The 27812-nt window shown below is 46.5% G+C and overlaps 2 protein-coding genes and 1 long non-coding RNA gene across 4 annotated transcripts; 1 reads left to right on the top strand and 2 right to left on the bottom strand.

Annotated features, from left to right (window-relative positions):
- pi4kab (phosphatidylinositol 4-kinase, catalytic, alpha b) lies at positions 1–27812 on the top strand. 2 transcript variants are annotated; one of them, XM_060054415.1, is made up of 55 exons: positions 1–140; positions 597–713; positions 1211–1304; positions 1702–1790; positions 1944–2016; positions 2101–2363; positions 2757–2823; positions 3179–3327; positions 3495–3560; positions 3661–3757; positions 3945–4136; positions 4263–4363; positions 4686–4815; positions 5530–5653; positions 6048–6143; positions 6444–6627; positions 6736–6836; positions 6980–7148; positions 7235–7285; positions 11166–11274; positions 11924–12060; positions 12225–12358; positions 12577–12659; positions 12746–12816; positions 13003–13127; positions 13223–13304; positions 13631–13714; positions 14028–14117; positions 14250–14369; positions 14950–14964; positions 15106–15198; positions 15640–15796; positions 15912–16039; positions 16778–16936; positions 17042–17193; positions 17308–17415; positions 17550–17677; positions 18026–18187; positions 18621–18700; positions 18962–19161; positions 19712–19802; positions 20789–20956; positions 21296–21349; positions 21448–21568; positions 22662–22791; positions 23564–23707; positions 23838–23908; positions 24036–24142; positions 24328–24432; positions 24745–24870; positions 25088–25208; positions 25297–25456; positions 25911–26000; positions 26150–26233; positions 26543–27812. In XM_060054415.1, the coding sequence occupies exons 1-55, from the start codon at positions 42–44 to the stop codon at positions 26592–26594; spliced, it is 6303 nt and encodes a 2100-aa protein (XP_059910398.1). In that variant the 5' UTR covers positions 1–41; the 3' UTR covers positions 26595–27812. The 2 variants fall into 2 exon arrangements, with proteins under 2 accessions (XP_059910398.1, XP_059910397.1); XM_060054414.1 differs by lacking the exon at positions 14950–14964.
- Positions 5134–6153, bottom strand: LOC132459709 (uncharacterized). Its single transcript, XR_009526286.1, has 2 exons — positions 6040–6153; positions 5134–5918 (listed from the first exon to the last, which is right to left on the bottom strand). It is a non-coding gene; the product is annotated as an uncharacterized LOC132459709 (long non-coding RNA).
- serpind1 (serpin peptidase inhibitor, clade D (heparin cofactor), member 1) lies at positions 7198–11111 on the bottom strand. Its single transcript, XM_060054404.1, has 8 exons — positions 11062–11111; positions 10801–10887; positions 10263–10532; positions 9484–10127; positions 9023–9171; positions 8596–8720; positions 8339–8483; positions 7198–8174 (listed from the first exon to the last, which is right to left on the bottom strand). The coding sequence occupies exons 1-8, from the start codon at positions 11094–11096 to the stop codon at positions 7983–7985; spliced, it is 1647 nt and encodes a 548-aa protein (XP_059910387.1). The 5' UTR covers positions 11097–11111; the 3' UTR covers positions 7198–7982.

Here is a 27812-nt window from a genome sequence, read left to right as displayed (position 1 = left end):
TCTCCCGGTAAATTTGCCTCGATGCTGGGGTAAACCTTACAATGTCTGCTTTGGGAGGTGGAACGAGGGGTTTTTATTTCAACACGGTGCTATCACTGGCCCGCTCATTAGCTGTACACCGTCCCGCGCCTCTTGAAAAGGTAAGAAGAATGAAGAAATCAGTCGAGAAAGGACAGATTGCAGTAATATACAGCAACAGGGTTGTTTAGACTCAACGCACTTCTCTTCCGCACAGGCGGTAGCGTTTCTGACGTGAAAAAAATAAGTTCAGGCTACGTGTGACAGTTGTGTATCGTATGTACTATGACATAGATGTTTTACGTTGCGGTGTCATTTGTATTCCTGTGAGAAAACGAAGACACAGTGTGTGTGTAATATCGTTGGTACTCAAGGTTTAAATAGTGCCCCAATCTAGTAGCGTTGCGCACTGCAGTCAAACAGGTTAGACTACCGGCGACTACATGTTGCATGGAAGAAATATAATAGAATCTTGGCCTTGAAGGAACATTTACGCAATTAAGCAATATCCTACGGATATTCATGTACACATTGTATTTTAAGTATGAACATAATCTTTCTGTGATGTCTTCCTCTAGGTCCAAAAGTTACAATGCATGTGTCCAGTAGAGGTACGAGGGGTGTTCACCTTGGATGTGAGACGCAGAGATGCTGTCATTGCGCTGGCTGTGTTCCTCGTGGAATCGGAATTACAGGTAGGGGATGGACTGTTTTGTGTAACCGAGCGGTATGTGTGTAAAACATTTAGAATTTCCTGTCTACTGGGATTAATTAAGTATATTTTATTTTAGAGAACATGTTTTCGGTAAATTTAGTACTAGTAAGTAACAGTTAAAAAGTACTTGTATGATGTACATAACATGCAATGTAAAGTCACAAGCTGCACTTCCAGAAGAGAGAGAGAGAGAGAGAGAGAGAGAGACACCCGTACACGTAGGCTACACAGTAATCTTATGCTCTTGATCAGATTAGGCTGATGATTAAAATGGCTAAGCATAACACCTTACTGATGGTATGTGAGGATTACGTGATCCCTTTTAGTAGCTTTACAACACATTTGAATTAGATGTAGAATTCATAAAAGTAATGCTAGTAGTAGTATCCGAATGAGGCTCATTAATGGATGAGTGAAAAATATTATCGACTTGTGCAAACAAGGGCAGTGTTTTGATTTTTTTTTTTCTTCTGGCAGCACAAAGACATACTTGTTTCCTACTTACTGGGCCTGCTGAAGGGTCTACCGCGGGTCCAATGGATCGAGGAGAGCTTGGGGAAAAAAGGAAGGGGTAAGGGGAATGTTTAATGGTTAAGTCTTTTGTTTTCATGTGTTTGGCTGTATAAATAATATGTTTTCATTTTAATGTCCCCTTAAGAATCTGACACCTCCCTGGGAGTTAATGTTATTGTTACTGCAATCCTTAATTTGTGTAACCGTTGCCTCAGGCAGGTGCTTGATATCTACTTTAAATGTGTTTAATACTGACACTTTATCAAAAGGATATTGATACCTTTTAACCTGCGTCTCCCAGCTCCATTGATTCTAATATTTCTGCACTTCAGTTGGCTAAATCATAGATGCATATATAATGAGCTTGGTATTAATGGCTCGTTCATCACTTAATTACACATTTTCCAAGTTTATCCAGTCAGCTCTCTATTGATGTCTTCCCTTCTTCTCTTTAGAGTCTCTTCCTGTTGCGGAAAACTTCAGTTTCTGCCTTGTAACCCTGTTGTCCGATGTGGCCCAGAATGACCCGGACTCCAGACCGCAGGTGGGTGAGCTTTGGGCATCGCTGTAGAAGGCCTCTTGTTTTCAATATAGCACACAACACAATGCATCTGGCTGCTCTATTTTCGAGCAACTAATTGTAGCTTATTACTGCAGCTAATTGCAGTGATTAAGCTCCATGCATTTCCTACACCAGATTCTGGATGCTGTCATGCAAGTCATGCAGAGTCTCCAGGCGATGTGTCAGACCCCAGAAAACCACGATAAAGGTACACACACACACGCATCCGTACACCTACACGCCCGCCCAACACAGAATCAGTACCAAAACGACCTGCTCTTTCTCCCTACAGTTTACCTGTGCAGGTACACTGTCCCGTGCCTCATCGGTGTGATGCGTGCGTTCGGTCGCTACAGCAGCACCAACGAGGCGCTGCTGTCCAAGCTGTTCCCCAGAGACGCCCCGCAGCCCCGGCAGGTGACGGAGGAGACGGAGGGCGTGCGGCGGCGGTCCTTCAACGACTTCCGCTCCATCCTGCCCTCGTCACTGCTGACCGTGTGCCCGACGGACACGTTGCGCAGACGCACAGGCACCCACCTGGATGTCTCCACGCAGGTGTGTGGGTGTGGGTGTGGGGCAGAGACAAACAGGGGGATCGGTGCATTTCGCCTCCGAAATACGAAATGCGTTTGAGTCATTGAATATTGATCTGTAATCCAACATTGATAAAAAAAATAAGGTATTTCCAAACATTTTAAAAAGTTGCCCGGGAAAATATATGGGAAGAAAAGACAAACATACATTCAAAACATTGCTTACCTTGCTCTGGTGTTAGTGGATGTGTGTGTGTTTGCATTGGTGGTTGAGGTTTCTCCACCACAAATGCAAAGAGTATGAAGGCAATGAGAAGGTATCGCTTTTCCTTTAGTGTGTTCAGAGGCGACCATAGGATGAAGAGAAAATATGAAATGATAATGATGACGACTGCTTCTCTGTCATCCATTATAGGTCAGTCCAGACGCTGGAGGTCATTCGCCCTGCTCCCCCACAACACCTGGCCCCCACCTCTTTGAAGGTACAGCCTCCACTGTAACTTGCAGATTATGTGATCATGTGTTTTTCTCTCAACACTGTGCCAGCTTCAGCTCCCACTACTTTGATTACACAATACAGAAGTAGGGCCGTGGTAACACTTCCTCACTCCCCGCAGGTTCTGTATTAAATCCGCCCCCAAAAGGGCTATTTCAATGATATGATATGTTCACACAATATGAGAAATCTTTTTGGAATGCAATTCATTAGATTTGTTTTGTGTTTTGCTCTCTCGCATTGTGCAGGTGAGATAGACACCATTTATTTCCTCATGTACTGAGAAATCTTCACATGCCTATGTTCTGTATAGCCACACCTGATGTTATCCTTCCTTTCAGGTGCCTATTTCCCCGACTGTAGCCCAGTAGACCCGGACCAGTACTTCACCATAGTCGGCTCCAGTTTCTCCATGTCTCCTCTGCTGTTGGGTGGAGGCGGAGAGGAGCTGGAGGTGCCAGTACAGTTGCTCAAACAGCTTCTTAGCATGGTAAATTATCCTCCCTTTTAAAAATGTTAAGTCATGAGTATCATAATGCTAACTGCCATGGAAGGTTGAAATATGGGGGGTAATGTCAATGGGAAAATGACCCAACAAATGAACTACTTTCTTTCTTTAACTATAAGTTACTACATTTGGGTTTCTTTCCTACGCAGGTGAAGGATTTCGTTTCGGAGTCCTTCCTAAAGTCAATGGATGCTACGATGCTGGAGGTGACCGAGGTGTGTAGGGTACTGCTAACTGTGTCGCGGAGTCATGAACAATTTCTCCCAGCATGTCCTTTTACTTAACTGATATTTATGTGTTCTATTTATTCCGCAGAGTAATCCAGGCACCAACCTCTATTACAAAACCTTCAGCGACCCGCTCTATGTCTGCGTGTTTAAAATGCTCAGAGACACCCTTTACCACTTGAAAGGTAACACAGCACACCGATGTACTTTGTGGTCTGTTAATTCGCGGCATATGGTACAATAAATATAAAGTGTTATAAATAGATACATCAGCGAAAGTATACATGTCCACCACCCATGTAGTTGGGATTAGTTTTGTGGCAATAGCGTTCCACTTGAACACTAAATGTACTCTGTCCGGTCGTGACTCAGCCCTGCAGGCGGCGTTCGTGCGCGAGGTGCACGACTTTGTCCTGGAGGAGTTCAGCAGCAGCCAGTCTGAGCTGCAGCGCGTCCTGCACGACACGGGGAGCACGCACGGGGAGGCCAGCTCGCTAAAGCTCCGTTGCCAGGCCAACGCCGCCTGCGTGGACCTCATGGTGTGGGCGGTCAAAGACGAGCAGGGTAATTGATCTGGGCCGGGCCACGGTGCAGGCGTCACGTCACATTTAGACTAGGGGGGGGGGGGATTTGGGGGTTTGGTATCCATGCTGACGGGCAGATCTTTATTCCCGCCGGCGATCTACACAGGGGCGGAGAACCTGTGCACCAAACTCTCCGAGAAGCTCCAGTCCAAAACCTCCAGCAAGATCATCATCGCTCACATGCCTCTCCTCATCTGTTGCCTCCAGGTGACGCTCCCTGTCCAGACCGTGGAACGGATCCTCACTCTAGTTTCCACTTCATATTTTCAATCAGTATTTTTCCCTTTTTCTTCTATTTTTTTGTCAATGTGGTGACCCTTCTCCCAAAATGTGTTGTTTATTTTTTTGTTTTATTCTATGTTTATTTGATTGCATATAAACACGATCTTTTAAACAATCTCTACAAATCTTTTATATTACAGCTCAATAAATGCATGGGATAGTTGGGCTAGTTTGCATAATACTAGTTTGCATAATACTTTTCTTTCGTGTACCACTCCGGTCACCCTCTCTCTCTGCCGTCTCCCAGGGTCTGGGGCATCTGTGTGAGAGGTTTCCAGTGGTGGCCCACTCAGCCTCCACCTCCCTCAGGGACTTCCTAGTGGTCCCCTCCCCTGTTCTGGTTAAGCTCTTCAAGTACCACAGCCAAAGCAACGCAGGTGCAACTATACAAATAATACAACATCCACAATTGGCTTAAAGGAAGTGTGTGTGTGTGTGTGTGTGTGTGTGTGTGTGTGTGTGTGTGTGTGTGTGTGTGTGTGTGTGTGTGTGTGTGTGTGTGTGTGTGTGTGTGTGTGTGTGTGTGTGTGTGTGTGCGTAGATATAGATATTTATATATTTGTAGATATTGATTTGAATACAATTTGTCATTACCAAGAAAAATTCTCATGGTAATCAATGGCATAGTTACTCCATAGCAAGCTTGCTGAACAACTGCACAGCTTTGAAGAATTGCATGCACACATTCGTCAACGGTTTGTGGTTTGTCAATCTGGCCAATTGCACGGTGGGAGGAATGTATAGGGTCATTAAATTATGCTGATGTAATTCACAGTCAAGTGCTGTTGCTGTCAGAAGCAACATGTTTCTAATATTGATCGAGAGTTGGGGGTTCAACGACGGGGCAACAGCATGCAAACACGACTGAAATGCAATTCATGTTATTGATTTTCTATTGTGGTTTCCCAACAGGCACTAGTTGCTTTCCCATAGAGCTGAAGCCTATTATATAACTATTTATATAAGCACTGCGTAGAAAATGATTACCGTGCCTCTGTAGAAGGCCGACATCCAATCTAATTGAAATCCACTGCTGTTATTCTGGATGTGCTTCGGTGTGGCTAATGGTGTTGTTTGTTTTGGTGGTACAGGAGAAATTAGGATCAACGTGACCAATGAGCATTCACAGTCAACCTTCACCATGCTATCGAACAGAAAGGACCAGTCCTCGATGTACGAACAGCTGCGGGACATCTGCATTGACAACATTTGCAGGTCTGTTGCAAAGCACTGGCTCTCCATTCAGTTAGTCAGTGGCAGGACGGTGGGAGCTAGGCCCAGCCGGAGGGGATGTCTGTTTGAACGTTGGCTGCTCAAATTGGTGATTAATTGATTTTGAAGCAAGGCAAATAAGTGGTGTTCGTTCTAAGCATTCGCACACTGCTCCTGAATGCCCTGTCCAGAACAAATATTGGCAGCACATTTTACCCCTTTTCTTTCTCATAAGGGGTGCTTTGGATGGTGAAGCACATTAGTTGACCTGTAAATAAAATAACCACATGACCCTGTATGAATGTGTACGTGGGTTAAGGTGAGGCATTATATGTATTATACAGTGTGACCACAGTGGTGACAATATGTGAATTTCCTACTTTGTTTACCTGTGCAGGTGTTTGAAAGCGGGTCTCACCATGGATGCTGTCATCGTGGAAGCTTTTCTAGCTAGCCTATCCAACCGGCTCTACATCTCGCAAGAGAATGACAAGTAAACTCTTTTTGTTGTAAATGATTGGAATAATTCCTATCCATCTCTTCACTATATCCACTCACTCACTCACTCACTCACTCACTCACTCACTCACTCACTCACTCACTCACTCACTCACTCACTCACTCACTCACTCACTCACTCACTCACGCAATACAAAGATTTGTTAACCTCGCATTTTCTACTTTTCATTGATTCTATTTTTATTTGATACAATTGCTTTAATACACATGGTCCTTGTATGGGCACGGGTACATTGCATTGATCTGAGGCCTAGTATTTTCTGCTATGTCCCAGGGATGCTCACCTGATCCCGGAACACACCATCCGGGCCCTGGGACACATCTCGGTGGCTCTGAGGGACACTCCTAAGGTCATGGAGCCCATCCTGCAGATCCTGCAGCAGAAGTTCTGCCAGCCCCCCTCCCAGCTGGACGTGCTCATAATAGACCAGCTGGGCTGCATGGTCATCACAGGAAACGTGAGTGTAGCACACACAAACACACACACACACACACACGTCTATATTTAGTGCTATTCCTGTGGCGTGACGCACATTGTCCTCTCTGCCGTGTCTTCTTCTCCGTAGCAATACATCTACCAGGAAGTGTGGAACCTGTTCCAGCAGATCAGTGTGAAAGCCAGCTCTGTGGTCTACTCAGCCAAAGACTACCGAGACCAGGGCTATAGGTCTGCATACAATATCATCCCATTTCCAAAAATGACTTTTAATGCTGGCATGTGGATGCGCCTTCCCTATGCATCGTTGTGTATACTATTAATCATGTAAGGTCATGGCTTTGTATTTCAACCCGGTCTTCTTTCTTCCCAAGGCACTGTTCCCTCGCGGTGATAAATGCTCTTGCCAATATCGCAGCCAACCTACAGGGGGAGCCACTAGTGGACGAGCTAATGGTGAACCTGCTGGAATTGTTTGTCCAGTTGGGCCTGGAAGGAAAGAGGGCCAGTGAGAGAGCGTCGGACAAGGGACCGGCTCTTAAGGTGCATCAATGGGAACATGAGGAGAGAAATATGAATGGCAAAAACACAATTGAATTTAAACGTTTGCTTTCTTTATTGCTTCTCAGGCATCAGGCAGTGCTGGTAACCTGGGGGTCTTGATTCCAGTCATAGCTGTGGTAAGTATGGATGTTGGACCCCTCTTCCGAAACAACCCTGATTTATCTCACACTATAGAGGTTATAGAAGCGAATACACCTGGAAGGGTATTGGTTAGTATTTAACTTTTCAGACAAATATTTGTTCTAGACAAAAATATCGATGGGTTGTTCCTACCCATCGATTTGGTCGGGTTGCATCGTGTTGACATTTTCCATTTAAAACATAACATTTTATGAAAGATGACAAAGAGAACATGTTTAAAGTAACTTATCGTGTGCAGTTGTATTTCCAATGCAATCATTTATTTATTTGTAAGAGATAACTAGATCAATCTTCTTAAAGAAAAAAGGGTAGATTAACAAATGTAACCTGACCTTTTTCGCCTATTGGTTAATTTGGTATTTAGTTATTCATGATTTAGTTATGCTGTGCTTACTGTGCATACTTATAAATTATTATAACGGCACCATTGCACATGCCCAGATGCAAGATATCATCAATCAGGTTTTGTATTCACTTTGACCTAGTAAGTAAAGGATTGGCAAAGGACATTCTGGATATAATACCATAACAATCGGTCTGGTGTAGATATTACCCCAGATTCATTGAATATTTATCAACTCATTAAGACCCCTTCTGGTGATCTCTACACACACAGGGGTTTTGAGGGGGGCACTGGAGGAAGGGCAGAGCAACTAAGGGTCAGGGTGGGCCTTAGCTCTGTGAAGGGTCCACCACGCGGCCCACGAACACAAGGCAGTCTGTGCGGTGCTCATAGATGAGGAACAGGAAGGGGTGGTCCACCACGAATCGGTTCTGGGTGGACAGGGGCATGAAGCCCACTTGGGTCAGAGCTGCGGCCTCCGTGCCCTCCTCATTCACTGTGATGGTTCCCTGGTGCTGTAGCTGAGAGGGGGACACAATGACGATGACAGTGCGCATATCTTAGAATGCCTGAAGATTATACAAAGAAAAGCACAAAGTACTGAGGTTGTCCAGCACCTAACTTTTTTCTTTACTTCTGACTGTTGGGATTGGTCTTAGAAGTTGTAAACCGAGGCGGGACTTACCCAGTTGATGGAAACCTCTTGGTCAGTCATTCCAGAGAAGTCTCCATTCTCCTGGAACAAGTCGGTCACACCCATCTCCTTGAGATTGGAGATCAGATCGTAGTTCTGCTCAAGTTTAAACTTTGGAAGCACCACCTCACGGGTCCTAGTGGGAGAACAGAAAAGTGAATCTTTGCTTGCAGACCTCATAACATCACCATCCAGTGTGTTTTGAAGGTAGTTATTGGATGTTTTTGCACTAGGTGTCCGCCACTGACCTATTGGTCATGTTTTTGAGCCACTTGTTGATTATAGTAGGGGATATTTCCTTTTCCAAGTCCCTCATACCAGATATCTTGTTGGGAAGGGCAATGAGCATGCTTATGTTTCCTGTGTATGGGAGCTGAAATCAATATGGTTCACTGTTAATAATTAAAATTTGTATCATTGGCAGGCAACTTTTTTTTTGTTGTAAAAAGTAAATAAAAACAGACCCAATATAGTAATTTCAATAGAGTATTTACTTTAAAATACTCTATGGGCCTTATTCACCTACCAGCCATCTTGTTTCAAAACACTAGCTTAGTGGTGAAATTTGGAATACTGAATTCAGTTTCCTTCCCCTCTTAGGGCGCTAGGTAAGTCCCCATTACAAGGTTATACTTTGCCACCTTTCAACTCATTAACAACAGCTGAATGCCTAACCTGCAGGATGTCACACTCCAGTTCATGGTCAGCAGCTGCCTGGTAGTTAGCCTTATTACTCATCATGGGCACCCGTACATTGGTCTTTTCATTAATCCGGAAGTTCCGATAGTGAGTCGCCTCTTTGGGGAACTTCTGCTCCCAGGTACCTGTTTTGTTTAAACAAATATGATCACATATTACGAAACTTCGCACTTTTACAGCCTTTGCAATGACAACTTTGAGTCACAGTTTGAAATGGTACAATGTGTCCCTGACCTTATCAGTGCTGTCTCTGGGACCTATCAAGTTCACTATTGTGATCCATACAAATGTATAGAGATAGAATGCCTGCAACCCTGCACATAATCCTTGCTGACCCTTTTGCGTATCCTCAATTTGTGCATCCTCTAGCTTGGGACCTGCCGCCCTTTAACGTCCCACTGTGCTTATACAGTTGCTGTGGACTCTTTGTGGCCTACCTTTGAAGTACAGGTAGTTCAGCAACATCAACACCATGTTGGGGTCCACAGCCTTGAGGGGTTCCTTGATCAGTCCTTTGGTGATCTTAGAGATCCGCTGATTGGCCTTGGTCAGGAAGGCGGGGTCCCGGAAGTCCACTGACTGGGGCTCTGCGTAGTAAAAGGCCTTGGTTTCGGCCCGGAACACGTCCTTCACTACGACGTCCTTCTTCACGTAGACGTTGTTCACAGAGCGCAAAGTGTACCCAAAGTTCCTCCGGAAAAGCCTATGGGTCAGCTTCCTGAAGAGCTTGTGCACCGTGGCGTTTTCATAGTGATGGCTCGCGTTGACGAATTCGGCGAACCCAAGAGCGTTGTAGAGCTGCTCGTGCGTCGAAGACCCCGCTCCTAGCGAAACCATCGCCATGGCAATGGAGATGCCGGCGGGCGCCAGCAGGATGTTGTCGGTTTGGTTGACGTGGTTACGGAGGCTCCGGTAGAGATTGAAGCCAAAGTGGGCGTTGACCATGTTGATGCGCTGGAGGCGCGAGCGTCCTTGGAACAGCCTCAGCAGCCTTGCGCGGCGCGTCTTGGGGTCGGAGGGCTCTGCGAAGATGTCGATGTCTGGAGCGGGTGTGGCAATCTCATCGATCTCATCCCCCTCACTGTAAAGATATCACACACTCATCAGAAAGCTTGGATCACATGCAGGGCTAAAACAGCATCCGCCTTGAGATATCGATGGAGCCTGCTGTGTTTTTTTTTGTTATTCTTAAGAATTTGTTGATCGATATTCTTGCCTGTAATCATCGCTGCCCTCGCCGAGGATTTGATCAAAGTCGATGTAGTCGTCGTCGTCGAAACCGTCGTACGGGAGGTCGCTAGTGACCGTGTTCTCTTTGTGGAAGTCAGGTGGGATGGCGCCCATGTCTGTAAGCCCGGTCCGATCAAATCCCCTCGGGTCGGGGTCAGAGGTGGGCTGACTGAAGTGAGAGCCCATCTCTTTTATGCCAGCCTGAGCTGGGCTAGCCAGCAGCCAGGCAGCCGAGATTACCGTGAAGAGCCACATGCTGAACATAAACCGGGGCACGAAATGAAAGCAGAGCAGTATAGAGCAAAGTAGCTGGGTGATGCATACATGATATTTAATATAAAGAATTGTAATGTTTTAAAAAACGATATGCATATAAAACAAAGTACATCCTCCCTCAATGCTTTAGACTTAAATCCATGTATCGACACACGAGACTGAATTAACATCCATTAATTAAACATATCATTTGATCTATCGTTACATGGGTTCAATTTCTCTTTTACTTTGTATGAAGACGGGCTTACCTGTGGTTTGTCTGGTGGTGGAAATACTGTGTGGATTCTGTATGTTTGTGGTTGATCACCGCAACTGAACTTTGATGTGGAATGCTCCTGAACAAACAAGACCAGTTCAAACAACAGACAAAAAGTGCTGTGACAGACTAAAAAATCCTTAACTCTTCATGAAGCACATAATCACACAAGCTCATTCTCTGGATTCTTATCAGAAGGGATATTGGTGAAAGAAATGAAAAAAAAAAAGTACTACCATTTAATTGATGGCACTTTAGCAAAATGGATAGATATAGGTAGGTTTTCATTTTAGCTATATTTTCTGATTGATTGTCTTTCTGTTAATGTTTTCCACCCTTTGCATCTCCAATCCTCAGTTGACCAGAAGACTTCCGCCAATCAAAGAAGCCAAGCCCCGCCTCCAGAAGCTGTTCCGTGATTTCTGGCTGTACTCAGTGGTCATGGGCTTTGCTGTGGAGGGCTCAGGTGAAGCTAACAGCCAACTGAACAATGGCAGTCCTTTCTTGCCTTTTCATCATGCCATGTTGGCAGCATTGCATTCAACTGCGCCCCCTAATTTGATGTTTTTATATTTATTTAAGAATTGTTTATACTTTCAAATGTTTAATTACCGTATTGAACTCTGAAGTGTTGAAGTACTCTTCTTACACACCTTGTCAGGCATCTGCCAAAAATCGGACTCTAAGATCAGTATGCTATTGTTGGTTGTCAATTGAGAAAAATCATCGGATTTCGATTTGATATATAACGACTTACTATATTATTGAATTACAAAAGCTATTTTTAAATAGTCTAGTACAACCTAGTGGTCAGTGGGTGGAACTTAAAATAAAAAAGCCACAACTAACTAAATATCCTTGAATGAAATACAGACTTTATTTTAAAAAGTACAATACAATGCCATAAAAATGAATGGAAGGTCCTACACTGCCACCGGAAATGATATGTGTACATAATGTATACATGTATACATAGATGATAACATCGTTGTATGCACATTGCTTGCACATGAATTGTTTTGTAGGACAGAAACCTTCTTGTGATGCTCCCTGCGGAGCAGGTTTACACAGAGTACAGATGTGGCACCTCTCACAACCTGTGTTCTCTCCCCCAGGCCTTTGGCCAGAGGAGTGGTACGAAGGGGTGTGTGAGATCGCCACCAAATCTCCGCTTCTCACCTTCCCCAGCGGCGAACCACTCCGCTCAGAACTGCAGTACAACTCTGCTCTGAAAAACGACACTGTCACACAGGTACTGACTCATAAAGAACATGTGTGATGCTACTCAAGAGGAGGCCTGTGTTTTCTCAAGTATTCGTCCGGTCATTTGAATAGAAGGGAAATGTCGTGCCATGTTGGCACAAAACACACCTGCACGCTGCTAACCTTTTCTATTCTGATCTAACCTGTGTTAAGGCGGAGCTGAGTGAGCTTCGCTCCACCATCATTAATCTACTTGACCCGTCTCCGGAAGGCTCCACCCTCATCAACAAGCTGGACTTTGCCATGTCGACCTACCTGCTATCGGTCTACCGACTTGAGTACATGAGGTCAGCTCACATACAAAACAGTTTCTTAGTGCTTTATCCATCCGTTTCACTGGGCCTTTTTCCCCTAGCTGCCATCTTGGTTCTAAACACCAGCCAGGTGCCAGGGAACTGAAGGCGGAGTCAGTCAGTCGTCGTCGTCCCCCCCCCCCTTTTTCATTGTCCAAGCACGTATATTATATATATTATCTTACTTTTGTCCCACTTTGGCCGAACTTCAGGATGCTGCGTTCCAACGACGCTGACCGCTTTCAGGTCATGTTTAGGTACTACGAAGACAAAGCCATTCAAAAGGACAAATCTGGTGAGGACTTTGGAAACCTGTTTACAAACATGAACGGCATAGTTATGTCATCTTTGTTTTTGTGTTTAACACAATGCTTTCTTCAGGCATGATGCAGTGTGTCATCTGCGTCGGCGACAAGGTGTTTGATGTCTTCCTCCAGATGATGGCTGAGAAGGTATGTGCAATGGAAGGGAGTCTACATTTGGGAGTTCATCAGTGGGAATAATTCAGTTGAAATGTCAGTTCCATCACACCCTGTTTAGTTTTGTCATGTTGTATTCGTGAATAGAAATAGTTCAATAATTGTAAGCGGTTGTTGGTTTGTTTCATTACAAAAAAAATCATTGTAATGTCTTTTTAGCCCAAGACCAAAGAACATGAGGAGGAGCTGGAGCGACATGCCCAATTCCTATTGGTCAACTTCAACCACACTCACAAGAGGATCCGCAGAGTGGCCGACAAATACCTTTCCGGCTTGGCTGAGATGTATGTGTTACCGGCAAAACCATCCCTTATGTTCCCTCGTGTTGCTTTTGTTGTGGTTCCTGTCCCGACTGACCTGTCACTGTTTCCACTGTCAGGTTCCCACACCTGCTGTGGAGCGGGCGTGTCCTGAAGACCATGCTGGACATTCTGCAGACTCTGTCGTTGTCTCTGAGTGCTGTAAGTGTTCCAGTGATGCAGCGGCGGACAAACCTAAGCGTAAAGTGACTGAAATATCGAGTGACCATTTGAAAGAGGGAATCGTTGCTACTGTAACTACTTCTAATAACATTCTAACCAGCACATCTTCCAGTCCGATTCAGTTTCATCAAACCAGTCAATCAATGAGCAAGCCTTGCCCCTAACCTTTTGTGGTTCATCCAACTTGTATAATAAAAATAATGATAATTTGTCTTAGCGATAGAGAAAAATAGAGCTTGAATTGACAAAGATGTAATTTGTTGCTGGTGTTTCATTTATTATAATATATTTGTTTAATTGTGTAGGACATTCACAAGGATCAGCCTTACTATGACATCCCTGACACTCCACACAGGATCACGGTCCCCGACACGTATGAGGCCAGAGAGGTGGGTCTTCCTGCAATTACACTTGTCACCACTAGAGGACAGTAGGCCATCGCTAGTTTAATTTTGTTTACATCTGTAACTCGCTGTGCCATATTGAGTATTGGGTTAATGCAGAGATTTTTTTCTTTAATATCGTTTGTTGAGCATGGAATTTTATCACATATTTCTAATTTTTTGGGTAAGATTTGCTGAGGAACTTTCATATTTGGGGTTAGGGAGAGAGATGGAAATTAACGAAATGAATGTTGCCATTTTCTAGGTCTAGGTTCTGTGCTACTTGTGAACACACATGCATGTTATTCTGTCTCCTCAGAGCATTGTGAAGGACTTTGCTGCGCGCTGTGGTGAGATCTTAAAGGAAGCCATGAAATGGGCTCCTTCAGTCACCAAGTCCCATCTCCAGGTCACTCTTCAGTATTTTAATATACTTTAATATACTATTTAATATACTTAATATACTCTTGTGTTGTGTAGTTATCTGAAGCTATATATTTAGTTTAGTTTTTTGATATTTTTTTGGTGTGTGTGTGTGCAGGAGTACTTGAACAAGCACCACAACTGGGTGTCAGGGCTGTCCCAGCACACAGGCCTGGCCATGGCCACTGAGAGCATCCTACACTTTGCTGGCTACAACCGACAGAGCACCACTCTTGGAGTGAGTTTAACACACACACCCTCAAACACACACATTATGAACCGATCCGACTGACTATCTTAAGAGGTGAGTAGGGCTAGGTATTAATAAAAAAAAAAATTTACACTTTTATATTCATCATTAATGTTATAACACATAATGAGTGTGCCATAGTGCTTCTATGTTTTGGAACACAAATTGTTGTCAACTCTTAATTTCGTTCACATTGTTTACGTGCTTAAATGTGTGTCATAGTCACGTTTGTTTTTGTAATGCATATATTTGCGCAGCATTGTAAATGCGTGCATGGATTCTAGATCCACCGTGTATCCATGTGCGCTTGCAAACCCGTCCCGCCGTCACCTTGTCTGTTCTTTGTGTCATTCATCCTGCTTTGTCCGTCTTTTCATTTGCTGCATCTGTTGTATTTTGTCTTTATTAAAACTGCAACGAAACCACCTCCTGGTTGCTTGGCTGCGGTTTGCTGATGCGCTGGTTGCCTCGTAACTTACCTGCAATGGCCTGGTGGTTTGCTTTGGCTGGTTGCCCATTTGGCTAACTGGTTGTGCTGGTGGTGCTGGCGGCCCGTGGCAAACTTTAGGCTGCTTTCCCTCAGGTTGGTCCCTCCCACATTCAAACGAACTGCAACAACAGCCACCACAACAACAACAAGACAGCGCTCAGGCACAATAAGCTAATGTCAGTCTAGCGGGTCTCATGGTACACCCTGCTATGTGTTGACTATGTTCCTCTGTAGAGCACTCAGCTGACCGAGAGGCCGGCGTGCGTGAAGAAGGACTACTCCAACTTCATGGCCTCCCTCAACCTACGCAACCGCTACACAGGAGAGGTGATGGGTGTTTCTAAGAGTAGAGATGATGTGCAGCTGCGTTCGGACTGCATTTAAAATGGTTAATGGCATGCAGTATCATGTAGGTGGTGTTTTTGATTGGATCCTCGAAAAAAAAAATGGCATTGTGCAAAAGTAACAAAAGCTGCCCGTTACAGGCAACATATTGTATTTTTGCTGGTTAGCGTTTTATTTAACCCAGACCAGTCAACAAGTTCTCAGAGGCCATAAAAGTTACTTCCGATTATTGGCAAACTTTGTTCAACAGCTGAATCACATGAAACCAAATGTAATTTTCAAGGTCTCTCATCGATGTATGAGCAGATATCTAAATTGACAGCAGTAGTTGGGGAAAATGAAAAAAAATAATAATACCAAAATAAACAAGTCAAAATGATAAGATTGCTTCTTCTTTGACTTCATGCGTGTGTGGATCCATAGGTGGCTGGTATGATTCAGTTCTCGGAGGCCACGCACAGCCAGGCTGACCTGAGCAAGCTGATGGTCCATCAGATGAGCCTCGCCCTGGCCAACCAGAACCCTGAAGAGTTCACACAGGCCATGTTCAAGATGGCCGCCCTGCTGATCACCACCAAAGGCGCGTTGCGTTCCAGTTGATCCCAGTGCATTCCCTTAATTTAATATAAATAGCAAGGTGGAGTTATTAGTCAGTTATTATATTTCTATCCATCTGTTGTCTTGCTTGTGTTCAGACTGCGATCCCCAGCTACTGCACCATCTGTGCTGGTCTCCCCTGAAGATGTTTACTGAGCACGGCATGGAGACGGCTATTGCATGCTGGGAGTGGCTTCTGGCGGCCCGCAACGGAGTGGAGGTGCCGGTACGTGTGTCTACGACAGCCCAAGTTGTGTTGTGTTGTTGTTTATTCATGTTGTGTTGTGCTGCAGCAGCACCACAACTTGTTTTCGATATGGTGCAGCAGCGGTAAAGGTCAATGTATAGAGTAAATACCATGCAGTAGTAGTTCTGATAAAATATTTCAAACAAAGATGTAGGGTGCTGCCTCATTCGTAACTCTGCACATCTCTGCTCTTCTACACAGTTCTACACTCTTCTACAGTTCATGTAAAGACTTACTCTTAATGGGTGGTATTGGTCCTCCTCGCTACTCATATTCAGTACTCTTAATGTGAAGTATCAGTCCTCCCCTCGTCTCTCATACCGTACTCTTAATGTGAAGTATAAGTTCTTTCTTATACTCTCATTCAGTACTCTTAATGTCAATTATTAGTTCTCCCTTATACTCTCATTCAGTACCCTTAATGTGAAGTATTAGTCCTCCCCTCTACTCTCATACCGTGCTCTTAATGTGAGGTATTAGTCCTCCGTTATACTCTCATTGTGTACTCATAATGTGAAGTATAAGTACTCCCCTCTTCTCTAATACATCCCCTTAATGTATAGTATTAGACCTCCAAATACTCTCATACATACCCTTAATGTATGGTATTAGTCCTCCCCATACTCATACATACCCTTAATGTATAGTATTAGTCCTCCCCATACTCTCATACATGCCCTTATTGTGTCGTACTCTCCCCTGTTCCTCTCCCATTAGTTCATGCGTGAGATGGCGGGTGCTTGGCAGATGACGGCAGAGCTCAAGATGGGCCTCTTCTCCGAGGCCAAGGTGGAGGCCGACCCTCTGGCCGCCTCCGAAGAGAGCCAGCCTGCCCCCTGCCCCCCCGACGTCACCCCTCACTTCCTGTGGACAGAGGTCTGAATTTCTACCAAAATAAAAGCCCCTATTACTTTACCATACCATATTCATTTGTAAATGTCCCCCTATTTACTCTCCCTCTCCCCGTGTCTTCATGTGCAGTTCCTGGTGCAGAGGTTTGAGATCGCCAAGTACAGCAGTGCGGACCAGGTGGAGATCTTCACCTCCATCCTAAAACGGTCTCTATCACTCAGCGTGGGAGGGGCCAAGAGTAGCCTCAACAGACACGTGGCCGCCATTGGTTCGAGATACAGGTAACCGTGTTTCACTCTTGACAGTGGTGAACATGAGACGCTCAATGTCAACAACGGGAGTGATAAAGAGCGATCCTCATGTATATCGGATCAACCCTGTATCCCTCCATGCAGGCTGCTGACGCTTGGCCTGACCGTTCTGCACGCCGACGTCCTGACCAACGCCACCGTCAGGAACGTCCTGCGGGAGAAGATCTACTCGACGGCCTTCGACTACTTCTGGTATGACTCGCGTCGCGTAACACAACCGCCACACAAACGGGATACCTGTTCCCCCGTTGTCGACCGCCCATCCCCCCCATGTTGTTAGCCGTCCACGTCGCTGACCTCCGTACCCCCTCTCTTTTGCCGTTCAGCGTGACTCCCAAGTTCCCCACCCAGACGGAGAAGAGGCTCCGGGAGGACATCAGCATCATGATCAAGTTCTACGCCAACCTGCTGTCGGACAAGAAGTACCTGGCGGCCAGCCAGTTGGTGCCCCCAGGTACAGCCCAGCGGACCACTCGGCAGGGCGGAATGAGCCATGGTGGATGTAGAAAGGGGGGACCTCCACCACTGTGATCACAAAGCTTTTTCCCCTTGTAGTTGTACCCCCTAAGGTCCAAAGGCTTTTGTGTGATATTCAGTATCTTCAAAAAAAAAAAAGAAACGTAGTCAGAACTATGAAATGACTTTAAATGCACCAAGTTGGTCAAATGTCTTCCTCTTATCACACCACTTCAAAGACCACGGCTGCAGAAATCCCTGCAATGATTTCCGTGAGGTGGGGCATAGATGGACGGACGGATGGAACGTCGGGTTTTAACGGGGGCCCTTTTCCTTCTTTGCCCAGACCCACAGGACATGTCTGTGAACAGCCTGTCTGTGATGACGGTGACGGACAGCCGCAACAGCCTGGACGCGGCCGTGGGCCAGCGGCAGCAGGCGGTGGCCCAGGGGTGGATCAACACCTACCCCCTGTCCTCCGGGATGTCCACCATATCCAAGAAGTCGGGTACGAGTCTCGCTCGGTTCTGTAGTGTTCACCCTAGTGGCCATTTTGGTTCTAAACTGGAGCTGGTTTGGGGAAGGAACCCAGTGTGGATTACCACTTTCAGTTCCCTCCCCCCCACCCAGCTCGTGTGTAGAACCGAGATGGAACCAAGAGAGCGGTGAGTTTAATTATAATTCAATGCTGGTGGAACCGTGAAACAAGCCGCACTGTTGCAGATATTTACTTAATTCAGAAATATATGAAATATTTTTAGTCATTTTATTCCGGTCCACTTTTGTCCCCCACTGTGGGGAAAATCTCAGACGAAATGAACTGCCCTCTGAAAGTTCCTCTGAAAAGATTCCAGAAAGAAAAATAGACCACATGACCGATGTGACATTAAATTGTGTTGATGTAGTGGCGGTGTTCAATGTTATTCCTGGTCTGTTTTTAGGAATGTCAAAGAAGAGCAACAGAGGATCTCAGCTTCACAAGTATTATATGAAACGCAGGATTCTTCTGCTGGCCCTACTGGTACGCGCGCGCACACACACACACACACACACACACACACACACACACACACACACACACACACACACACACACACACACACACACACACACACACACACACACACACACACACACACACACACACACACACACACACACACACACACACACACTGCGACATGTTTCATTTATAGGTGGTTGGACTGCATGCACGTTAAAGGACCACCCGTTCAGTCGAAGGTGACGGTGTCCTTCTCCCCCCTCTCCGCCCCCCCCCCAGGCCAGTGAGATCGAGCGGCTGACCACGTGGTACAACCCGCTGTCCACCCCGGAGCTGCTCATCGCCACGGAGCAGTCGGTGGAGACCAGCATCGCCAACTGGAGGTCCAAGTACATCAGCCTCACGGAGAAGCAGTGGAAGGACAACGTCAACCTGGCCTGGAGCATCGCGCCCTACCTGGCCCTGCAGCTGCCCGCCAGGTAGGGGGAGGCGGGAGGCGTCCTGTCGTCGGGCGGAGCGCTCGTCTGCAGTCAGAGACGATAACTTCCTCTATTTTGGCCGGGCATATACAATGGGAGCCTGGAGGAAGTTGATAACTCACCGACTGACTGTCTCTTTTAGTCTCTTAGTCGCTGACTGAGGGACTGAATGACATGACTGACTGGCTGACAGACTGACAGAGGGAATGAATGACATGACTGACTGAATGGACTGACTGACTGACAGAGGGACTGACTGACTGACAGGGACTGACTGACAGTGGGACTAACTGAGTGACAGAGGGACTGACTGACTGACAGAGGGACTAACTGACTGACAGAGGGACTGACTGACTGACAGAGGGACTGACTGACTGACTTAACGTCCCCATTGTTTTGCAGTAAAAGCCTAGGCGGGTACTGGTAAACAGAAGTTTATACACAATCTTGCAGCATTTTATTTCTTATTGGGCAAATATCCCAGAAGTGAGAGATCCAGGCCCCAGCATGCACCTGGGTGACCTCGTCTTGTTGTGACTGACCCCTCCAGGTTTAAGAACACGGAGGCTATCGTGTCGGAGGTCACCCGCCTGGTGCGCATGGACCCGTCCGCGGTGTGTGACGTTCCTGAGGCTGTCAAGGTGCGCTGCTACCATTCTGCTGACCTTTGACCTTTTGAACGTTAAATACATGCGGTCATATACCTGCCGTTTCTCTAATTAGACGGTTTCAGACAGAGTTGTTCCCCAAGAATATAATTATAAAAAGGAAGAGAAAAGGCCTCCTCATGGTTTGGGTAAATAGGTGCTCAAGGTGTGGGCTTCAAGCCAACAGCTCAAACTAAAACCTGTGTATTGTGTATTGTTCCCTGGGTACCAGATGTCTCAAAGCACTCTTTATAAATCTATGCCTTGAGTTTAATTTGCATAAGGTAGGAATGAACTGAAGCTTTAACATTAGGACTACAGCTAAAATGGTATCCTATCAGTACTTATTCACCCTGTATTCCTTTCTGTAAATCCTCTTGAAGTTTTGAAATGGCAAACTAAGCAGAGAATTGCACCAGAAGTTAGCGCCAGAGTTTAAAATCTCTTGCAGCCTTTTAAACGACGCATTAAGTTTCTAATAAGTCTTTACCCCTGTGTGCATCCCATTCTCCCGAGGTCGTTCTGTGTTTGTTGTTGAAGTCAACCACCTCCCTCTGTAGCATTCTGCCGTCTCTGCTCTTTAGTGCTGCCTGGCTAGACCCTTAATGATGCTCTCCTCTCCTCCCGTTCTTGGGGCGGGGGGGGGGGGCTGGAACAGATCGGTCCCCCGAGGATGTTATGATCTGCATGTTTATCCTCCTTGACATCTCGCGGCGTGTTTGTTTCAGGCCTTTTAGCGGCTAATGAACGCCCAGGCTTCCCTCTGGGGGCCTAGTTAGCGATTGCGGAGTCGTGACCTCTGGCTGATGTACCGGGGGTCACTGTCGTACGCATCCAATGGAGACACGGGGGGCCGTCGTGAGCCCGATGCTAGGGTTTGATGTGGACATGTTCATTAATCCAGCCCCCCCACCCTGTACCCGGTAGCCCCTTCTCTCTCACCACTCTCTCTGATTCCTCCGTGTGTGTGTGTCTGGTAGTTCCTGGTCACCTGGCACACCATCGACGCCGACTCCCCGGACCTGAGCCACATCCTGTGCTGGGCGCCGGCCGACCCCCCCACCGGCCTCTCCTACTTCTCCTCCATGTACCCCCCCCACCCGCTCACGGCCCAGTACGGGGTCAAAGTGCTGCGCTCCTTCCCGCCGGTAACCACTTACCACGCTGACTGTATTAGGGGGCGGGGGGGGGGGGGGGGCTGACTTACTGACGCGTTTTTATATGTTAATTTATAAGAAACATTTGTATAGGTTTGCAAGGTCTGGTAAGGATATATACATGTCTTTATATGGTATGTATTTTTTGTATTCAAAAAATATTCGTACTTCGTGGCCGCGAGCTAACTAGCACTTATTGACAAAGGGAATGACCCAAAAAAGGTTGGGAACCATCCCCAGTGTGAGCACACAATCACAAGCCATGGTGTACATTGCCTCTAAGCCCGGTGTTATTCCCTCTCTCATGTACCGTTTCCCCCTCCCACTTAGGATGCCATTTTGTTCTACATCCCTCAAATCGTCCAGGCCCTCCGTTATGACAAGGTAAGCTCTTTGGTTTCGTTCTGCCCACTCTACCCCAGACACCATGTCTCCCCCTGTCCGCCCTCACTGAGTCTTCCTTCTGGGTGCTGTGTCCCCAGATGGGCTACGTGAGGGAGTACATCCTGTGGGCCGCCCAGACCTCCCAGCTGCTGGCCCACCAATTCATCTGGAACATGAAGACCAACATCTACCTGGACGAGGAGGCGCACCACAAAGATCGTGAGGAATCCCTCTCTCTCTGTCTCTCTCTCTCTGTGTCTCTCTGTCTCTCTATGTCTCGGTCTCTGTGTGTGTGTGTGTGTGTGTGTGTGTGTGTGTGTGTGTGTGTGTGTGTGTGTGTGTGTGTGTGTGTGTGTGTGTGTGTGTGTGTGTGTGTGTGTGTGTGTGTGTGTGTGTGTGTGTGTGTGTGTGTGTGTCCGTCTTTCTCTTTATAATTCTCAACCTGTTTTGTGTATGCTATGCGGTGGACGCTTTTATCCACAGCGTCTTGCAGCTCCTTGAGCGCACGTGTTCTTCGCATGGGTGACCCATGCGGGAATCAAACGCCTAACCCTAGCAGTGTTAATGCCTGGCTTTACCAGTTGAGCCAGACAAGACCCCCTTTCCTTTTCCCTCCCTTTCTCTTGATTCTATTCATCTTTCCCTCTCTCTGTCGCCCTCCCTCACACCATTCAAGCCGCTAGACTAGTTGAGCCACTGCTGAGGTGTGTGAACAATAAAGTTAGCTTGTGTGGGACCCTCTGGTCATACAGTACAGCCCTAGCTAGTGATGCCAGCCAGGCTAGCATTGGCAGCAGTGGATGGCCACGGCCACTAATGATGACTGCTCTTGATGACTGGTTAAAGAGGAGAACGCAGTGCTGTATTCATACGATAAAGCCTATTTATTGTCAACACTGCTCCAGCCATCCACGTGACCATTTCCTGGGCTTTAGAGGTCACTATTCAGCTGTTGGAGAGGGGCACTTTACTGCCTCCAGAAACTGGGGTTTTGTGGGTTTTAAGAGAAACTTAACGTTTAATCCAAATGGCTGTGACCACAATTCCGATTGCTTATAAATATTAACAGGTGAGGTCATATTTTACCTCATCACCTGCCACTCATTTGAGCGAATCAGGAACCTTTAATCAGAGTGAACCAGGTTTCACCGGGGATGATGCTGTCTCTATTTGAATTTGCATCGGTTATCCTTCGTAACACATAATAGCCTGTAAAATATGTGTTAGACAACTAAATTAAAGTGTCCTTGTTGTTACTATCGCTGTCTTGATTAATTTTGTGTGTGTGTGTGTGTGTGTGTGTGTGTGTTAGCTGACATAGGGGAGCTGCTGGAGGAGATGGTGGAGGAGATCACAGGCTCTCTGTCAGGCCCTGCCAAGGACTTCTACCAGCGAGAGTTTGACTTCTTCAACGAGATCACAAACGTCTCGGCCCTCATCAAGTAGGCCCGCTGGCTCATCGAATAAATCATTTTTTGTCCTGCCTTTCCTTTCTAAAGTATAACTTAGACAGACTCACACGCAAGCATGATTCCATTGATTGCAAATAATGAATAATTGTATCCTCCAGGTAGTCTACAAGGTGTTAATGAGTTGCTAACAAAGTCCCCCCCCCCCCCCTCCCTGCTGGGTCCTAATGTATTCTTCCCGTCCCTGATTACGTTCCCTAGTGAATCATCCTCTGCAAATCCCTCTGCTGTTCATTTGGTCAAATTGTCTCTCTGATTATCTATTGGCCTGGAAGACGACCCTAGGCTTCCCAGGAGCACCTGTCCAACTAGTGTGTTGATGTTGTGACCGTGTCACTGTGTTTAGCACCCACTCCTTGGTGGGCGCACCTTGTTCTGACATGTGCCTGCTCAGAGCTGTTTGTTCAGCGGCCACGTCAAAGTAAAAGTCCCCCGCGAGCCAACGACAGTGCTAATGAACGGCTAATCGCAAGCGTCCAGGGGAAGAGCAATCCTCGCGTCATCTCCCCTGTGACTCCTCTCCGCTTTATTACTTTACCCTCCGGTGGCGCAACACTCCCAGTGTGTGTGCGTGTGTTCGTGTTCTTGCGCTTGAGTGTGAATAACAGCGGGCGACTCATTAGATGAGATACTCATGCATGCTAACCTAAGCCAACAGGTGAAGGCTCACATGGAAATGTTGATGTTGTTGTGGAAACTGTGTGATCCCTCACCCTCTGTCTCTGTAACCGCGTGTCCTCGGCAGACCCTACCCAAAGGGCGACGAGAGGAAGAGGGCCTGCCTGAAGGCCATGGCGGAGATCAAGGTCCAGCCGGGTTGTTATCTGCCCAGTAACCCAGAGGCCATTGTCCTAGACATAGACTACAAGTCCGGGACCCCACTGCAGAGGTACACCCAAGCTCCCCATTGGCTTATACCTCCCATCACAAAGGCAGCACCCGGACCGGCTGTCCTTTTATATTTGATCCGGTCATGCATTGAGTAAAAAGCCCTGACTCTGTGTGTGGTGTCTCTGCAGCGCGGCCAAAGCGCCCTACCTCGCCAGATTCAAAGTGCGACGGTGTGGAGTCAGCGAGCTGGAAAAAGAAGGTGCATAATCTGAGTTGTAATGACGTAACGGAATCATGTCAGTTCGAATGATACAGCCATAGATCGGGGGTGTTCAGAGGTGAGGCGGACGTGGTAACCTGAGGTGACCCTGCTGCGTTGTCCACAGGTCTTCTGTGCAGCTCCGACTCTATGGACGAGGCCAAGAGCGAAGACGAGGCCAAGCGGATCGTCTGGCAGGCGGCCATCTTTAAAGTGGGAGATGACTGCAGACAGGTGTGTCTCTGGATGTCTTCCTGGTCTGTCTGTCTGTCTCCCTCTGTCTGTCCCTCTGTCTATATCTCTTGTCTGTCTGTCCGGCTCACTCGCTCTCTGTCTCTGTCGGCCTCTATGTCTATCTGGCCATCTGTCTGTGTCTCTTGTCTCTGACGCCGGTGCCCCGCCCCCCCCTCCTCCCTCAGGACATGCTGGCCCTCCAGATCATCGGACTGTTCAAGAACATCTTCCAGCTGGTGGGACTGGACCTCTACGTGTTCCCCTACAGAGTGGTGGCCACCGCCCCGGGGGTGAGTCGCCTGCACCCAGCCCGACCACACCACACCACTAGCAGTATTAGTTTGGACCAGTAGGGGGCCAAAGAGAAAAACGGTCCAAAATGAACACTGGTAGCTTTACAGTATTACAGCTATAAGCAAATGTAAAATGCTTTTAAAATGTTTTTCCCCGAATAATCAAAACTATTTTCCTTTCCTCATTCCTTTGTCAAGTACATTGCAATTTTTTTTATACAATTGACTGTTTCAAACCAACATGTCAACACACACACACTTGTTTGTTGTCTATTTCATGTTCGACTGATGGGTTTTGATTGACTGCAGTGTGGCGTGATCGAGTGCATCCCCGACTGCAAGTCTCGGGACCAGCTGGGGCGGCAGACTGACTTTGGCATGTACGACTACTTCAGGAACCAGTACGGGGACGAGTCCACACTGGCCTTCCAGAAGGTACCACACCCCGTGTCCTAATGTTTGCTGTTTGCCGGACTTGAGGGCCGGACTTGGGTCACCGTGTGACCCAAGTCCGGAAAGGTACAAGCATGTTCCTAACGGGTTTACAGTGCATTTTACAACTCTGTCTGTGTGTGTTTGTGTCTGTGTGTCTGTCTGTGTGTGTGTGTGTGTGTGTGTGTGTGTGTGTGTGTGTGTGTGTGTGTGTGTGCAGGCGCGGTACAACTTCATCCGCAGCATGGCTGCCTACAGCCTGTTGGTCTTCCTGCTGCAGATCAAAGACCGACACAACGGCAACATTATGCTGGACAGCCAGGGACACATCATCCACATTGGTTTGTGTGTGCCGCTTTGGGCTTTGTTCATTGCCATTGTGTTGCTGTTGCTAATGTGAACTGGTGGATACGTCTGTTTATCCCCAAGACTTTGGCTTCATGTTTGAGAGCTCCCCGGGGGGTAACCTGGGCTGGGAGCCGGACATCAAGCTGACCGACGAGATGGTGATGATCATGGGGGGCAAGATGGAGGCCACGCCGTTCAAGTGGTTCATGGAGATGTGTGTGAGAGGATACCTCGCTGTCCGGTGAGTGTCTGTGTGAGAGGACAACTCACTGTGTGTGTGTGTGTGTGTGTGTGTGTGTGTGTGTGTGTGTGTGTGTGGACACCTCCCTGACGCTAAGTGTGGGCGTGGGTGTGTGTGAGAGGGCACATCAAGAACTGAGACATCCTTCAGTTGCCATGGTAAACGGGTTTTGTTTTGGCAAACAATGCCAAACATCAGAGTGGATGATTTTTTTAATTCTTTTTTAGCCCACTTCAGTTAATACGAATGGCCAGCTAATGAGTGAAAACGTTTTGATGTAACTTGGTTTGAAAGTTGGCCATTGGACGGACAAAGCATCACAGGGGATACTTTTGACTGAACTTTTCTCAATCAGTCCTATATTGCTTCAATTCCTAGAATTGCTACCGGTCTGGGAAGCCTCTAAATACCCTAGTGGCTTTCTGATTGGGTGTTCCTCCTCTCCCCCCTACAGTCCCTACATGGACGCGGTGGTCTCCTTGGTTACGCTGATGCTGGACACCGGCCTTCCCTGCTTCAGAGGACAGACCATTAAGCTTCTCAAGTGAGTTGTGTGTCCCTCCCGACACTTTGAAAAAAGTAACCTGTGTGGACGCCTGTCAGCCGACTGGGCTTTGGCCTGGTGTTTCTCCTCTCTGGTGGTGAGGTGGATGGGGTTTCAGTGCTTTGTGTAATGATTTACCTGACCTCCAGGCAGCGCTTCAATCCGGCGGTGAGCGAGAAGGAGGCGGCCAGCTTCATCATCAAGGTCATCCAGAACTGCTTCCTCAGCAGCAGGTCAGAAATCAGACACACAACAGACAGTACAGAAACGCTTCACTTGATCTCAACAGAGCCACCGTAATAGTTATCAGTAATCATGGTTCCACCCTTAAGGGTGCCTGATGACCCTAGGCATAAAAATCACAACGGGCTAGTGCTTCAAAATGTGATGAAAAAATAATAATAATTTGAATTGTAAAATAACATGTTTCAGTGGCAATTCACTGAAATGAGGGCCAGTAATAATGCTGTTTGGGCCAGTATTCAACAGACCCACTTCCGTTGACTCCTGCTGTTCTGATTCATCGTCTTCCTCTTTTACAGGAGTAAGACGTACGACATGCTCCAGTACTACCAGAACCAGATCCCCTACTAGACTCCTGTGCCTCAATATGTGCATGGCTGCTGCTTGATGGTGTGTGTGAGAGTGTGTGTATGTGTGTGTGCGTGTGTGTGTGTGTGCGTGCGTGCGTGCGTGTGTTTGTGTGCATGTGCCCACCAGAGCGACAACATGTGCCAGTTTAAGTTTCCGTGCCTATATGCTGGTACTTGTCAACATCGACGGTGGTTCTTTGTTAAAGATATGGCCGCTGTGATCGCTTTGCTTTCTTTTCTCCACTGTATCAAATTCTTTATCTATTTTTTGGTGGTTATATTTATTTTTTGCTCCAAGTTGGTACAAACATATGTATATACATATATATGTTTATATACATATATATGTATATACATATGTATACATAGATACTAAATATATATATATATTTAGAGAGAGATCGATCTATATTGTTGTATTGCCGTTAATGTTATTTTATTGCACTGGCATCTTGATTTGTGTGCACTTGGATTAAATAACAGTTTACCGCACGTTCAGTCATTTGACACTTTGATAATGTTGGTGCCAAATTATACATATTTGTAATGTAGGTGAAAATATGCGAAACGTCCGACTTTCTGGGGTAGTGGTTTTACTCTTTGTTTTGAGGAAGATTGGATACTTGAACTAGAATTGTTTCCGTTCGGACCAATGTGGCCTCTGCTCTGGTCTCGTACTACTGTGCTTCTCTTTTTTAAGGGACCAATCAAAGTAATTATGTCTGGCATGGTACCTGTCCACTGGTGGTAATTAACAGTGACGACCTGACCGTATGAACCTGGGCTTCACTTGGCTTTGGCCAGGGAACCTGGTTGTGTCCGGACTCGCCAAAGGAAAAAGATGCACGTATATTTTCGGTTGAGCTATAAGTTAACGCATTGCCAATAGGATGGGGCCTGTAGGCCTACATTGAGATTTTTTTTTGGGTTAAAATTAAAGGAACCGATTTGCACTTGCTGTTACTCGTACATTATAACATGTTGCCAGTACAAAGAGATATCTAGTCTGAATTACTTCAAATCAAAAATGCACCAGCCCTAGTCCATACGGTTGTCTTAGACCTCTATATAATGTTAATGATTGTAATAAAATAAAGTAAATTCCTCTATTTGTATATTTATATATCCATGAAGCATTTTCTGTCACTTTTTCTATCGGTACACATTTTAACTGGAATGGTCATAGGATATGAAATATAATAAAGATCTTGGTAAATGA

Source organism: Gadus macrocephalus, chromosome 6 (genome assembly GCF_031168955.1).
Source record: "Gadus macrocephalus chromosome 6, ASM3116895v1".
NCBI classification, from domain to species: Eukaryota; Metazoa; Chordata; class Actinopteri; order Gadiformes; family Gadidae; genus Gadus; species Gadus macrocephalus.
This window is presented reverse-complemented; position numbering and strand designations above follow the sequence as displayed.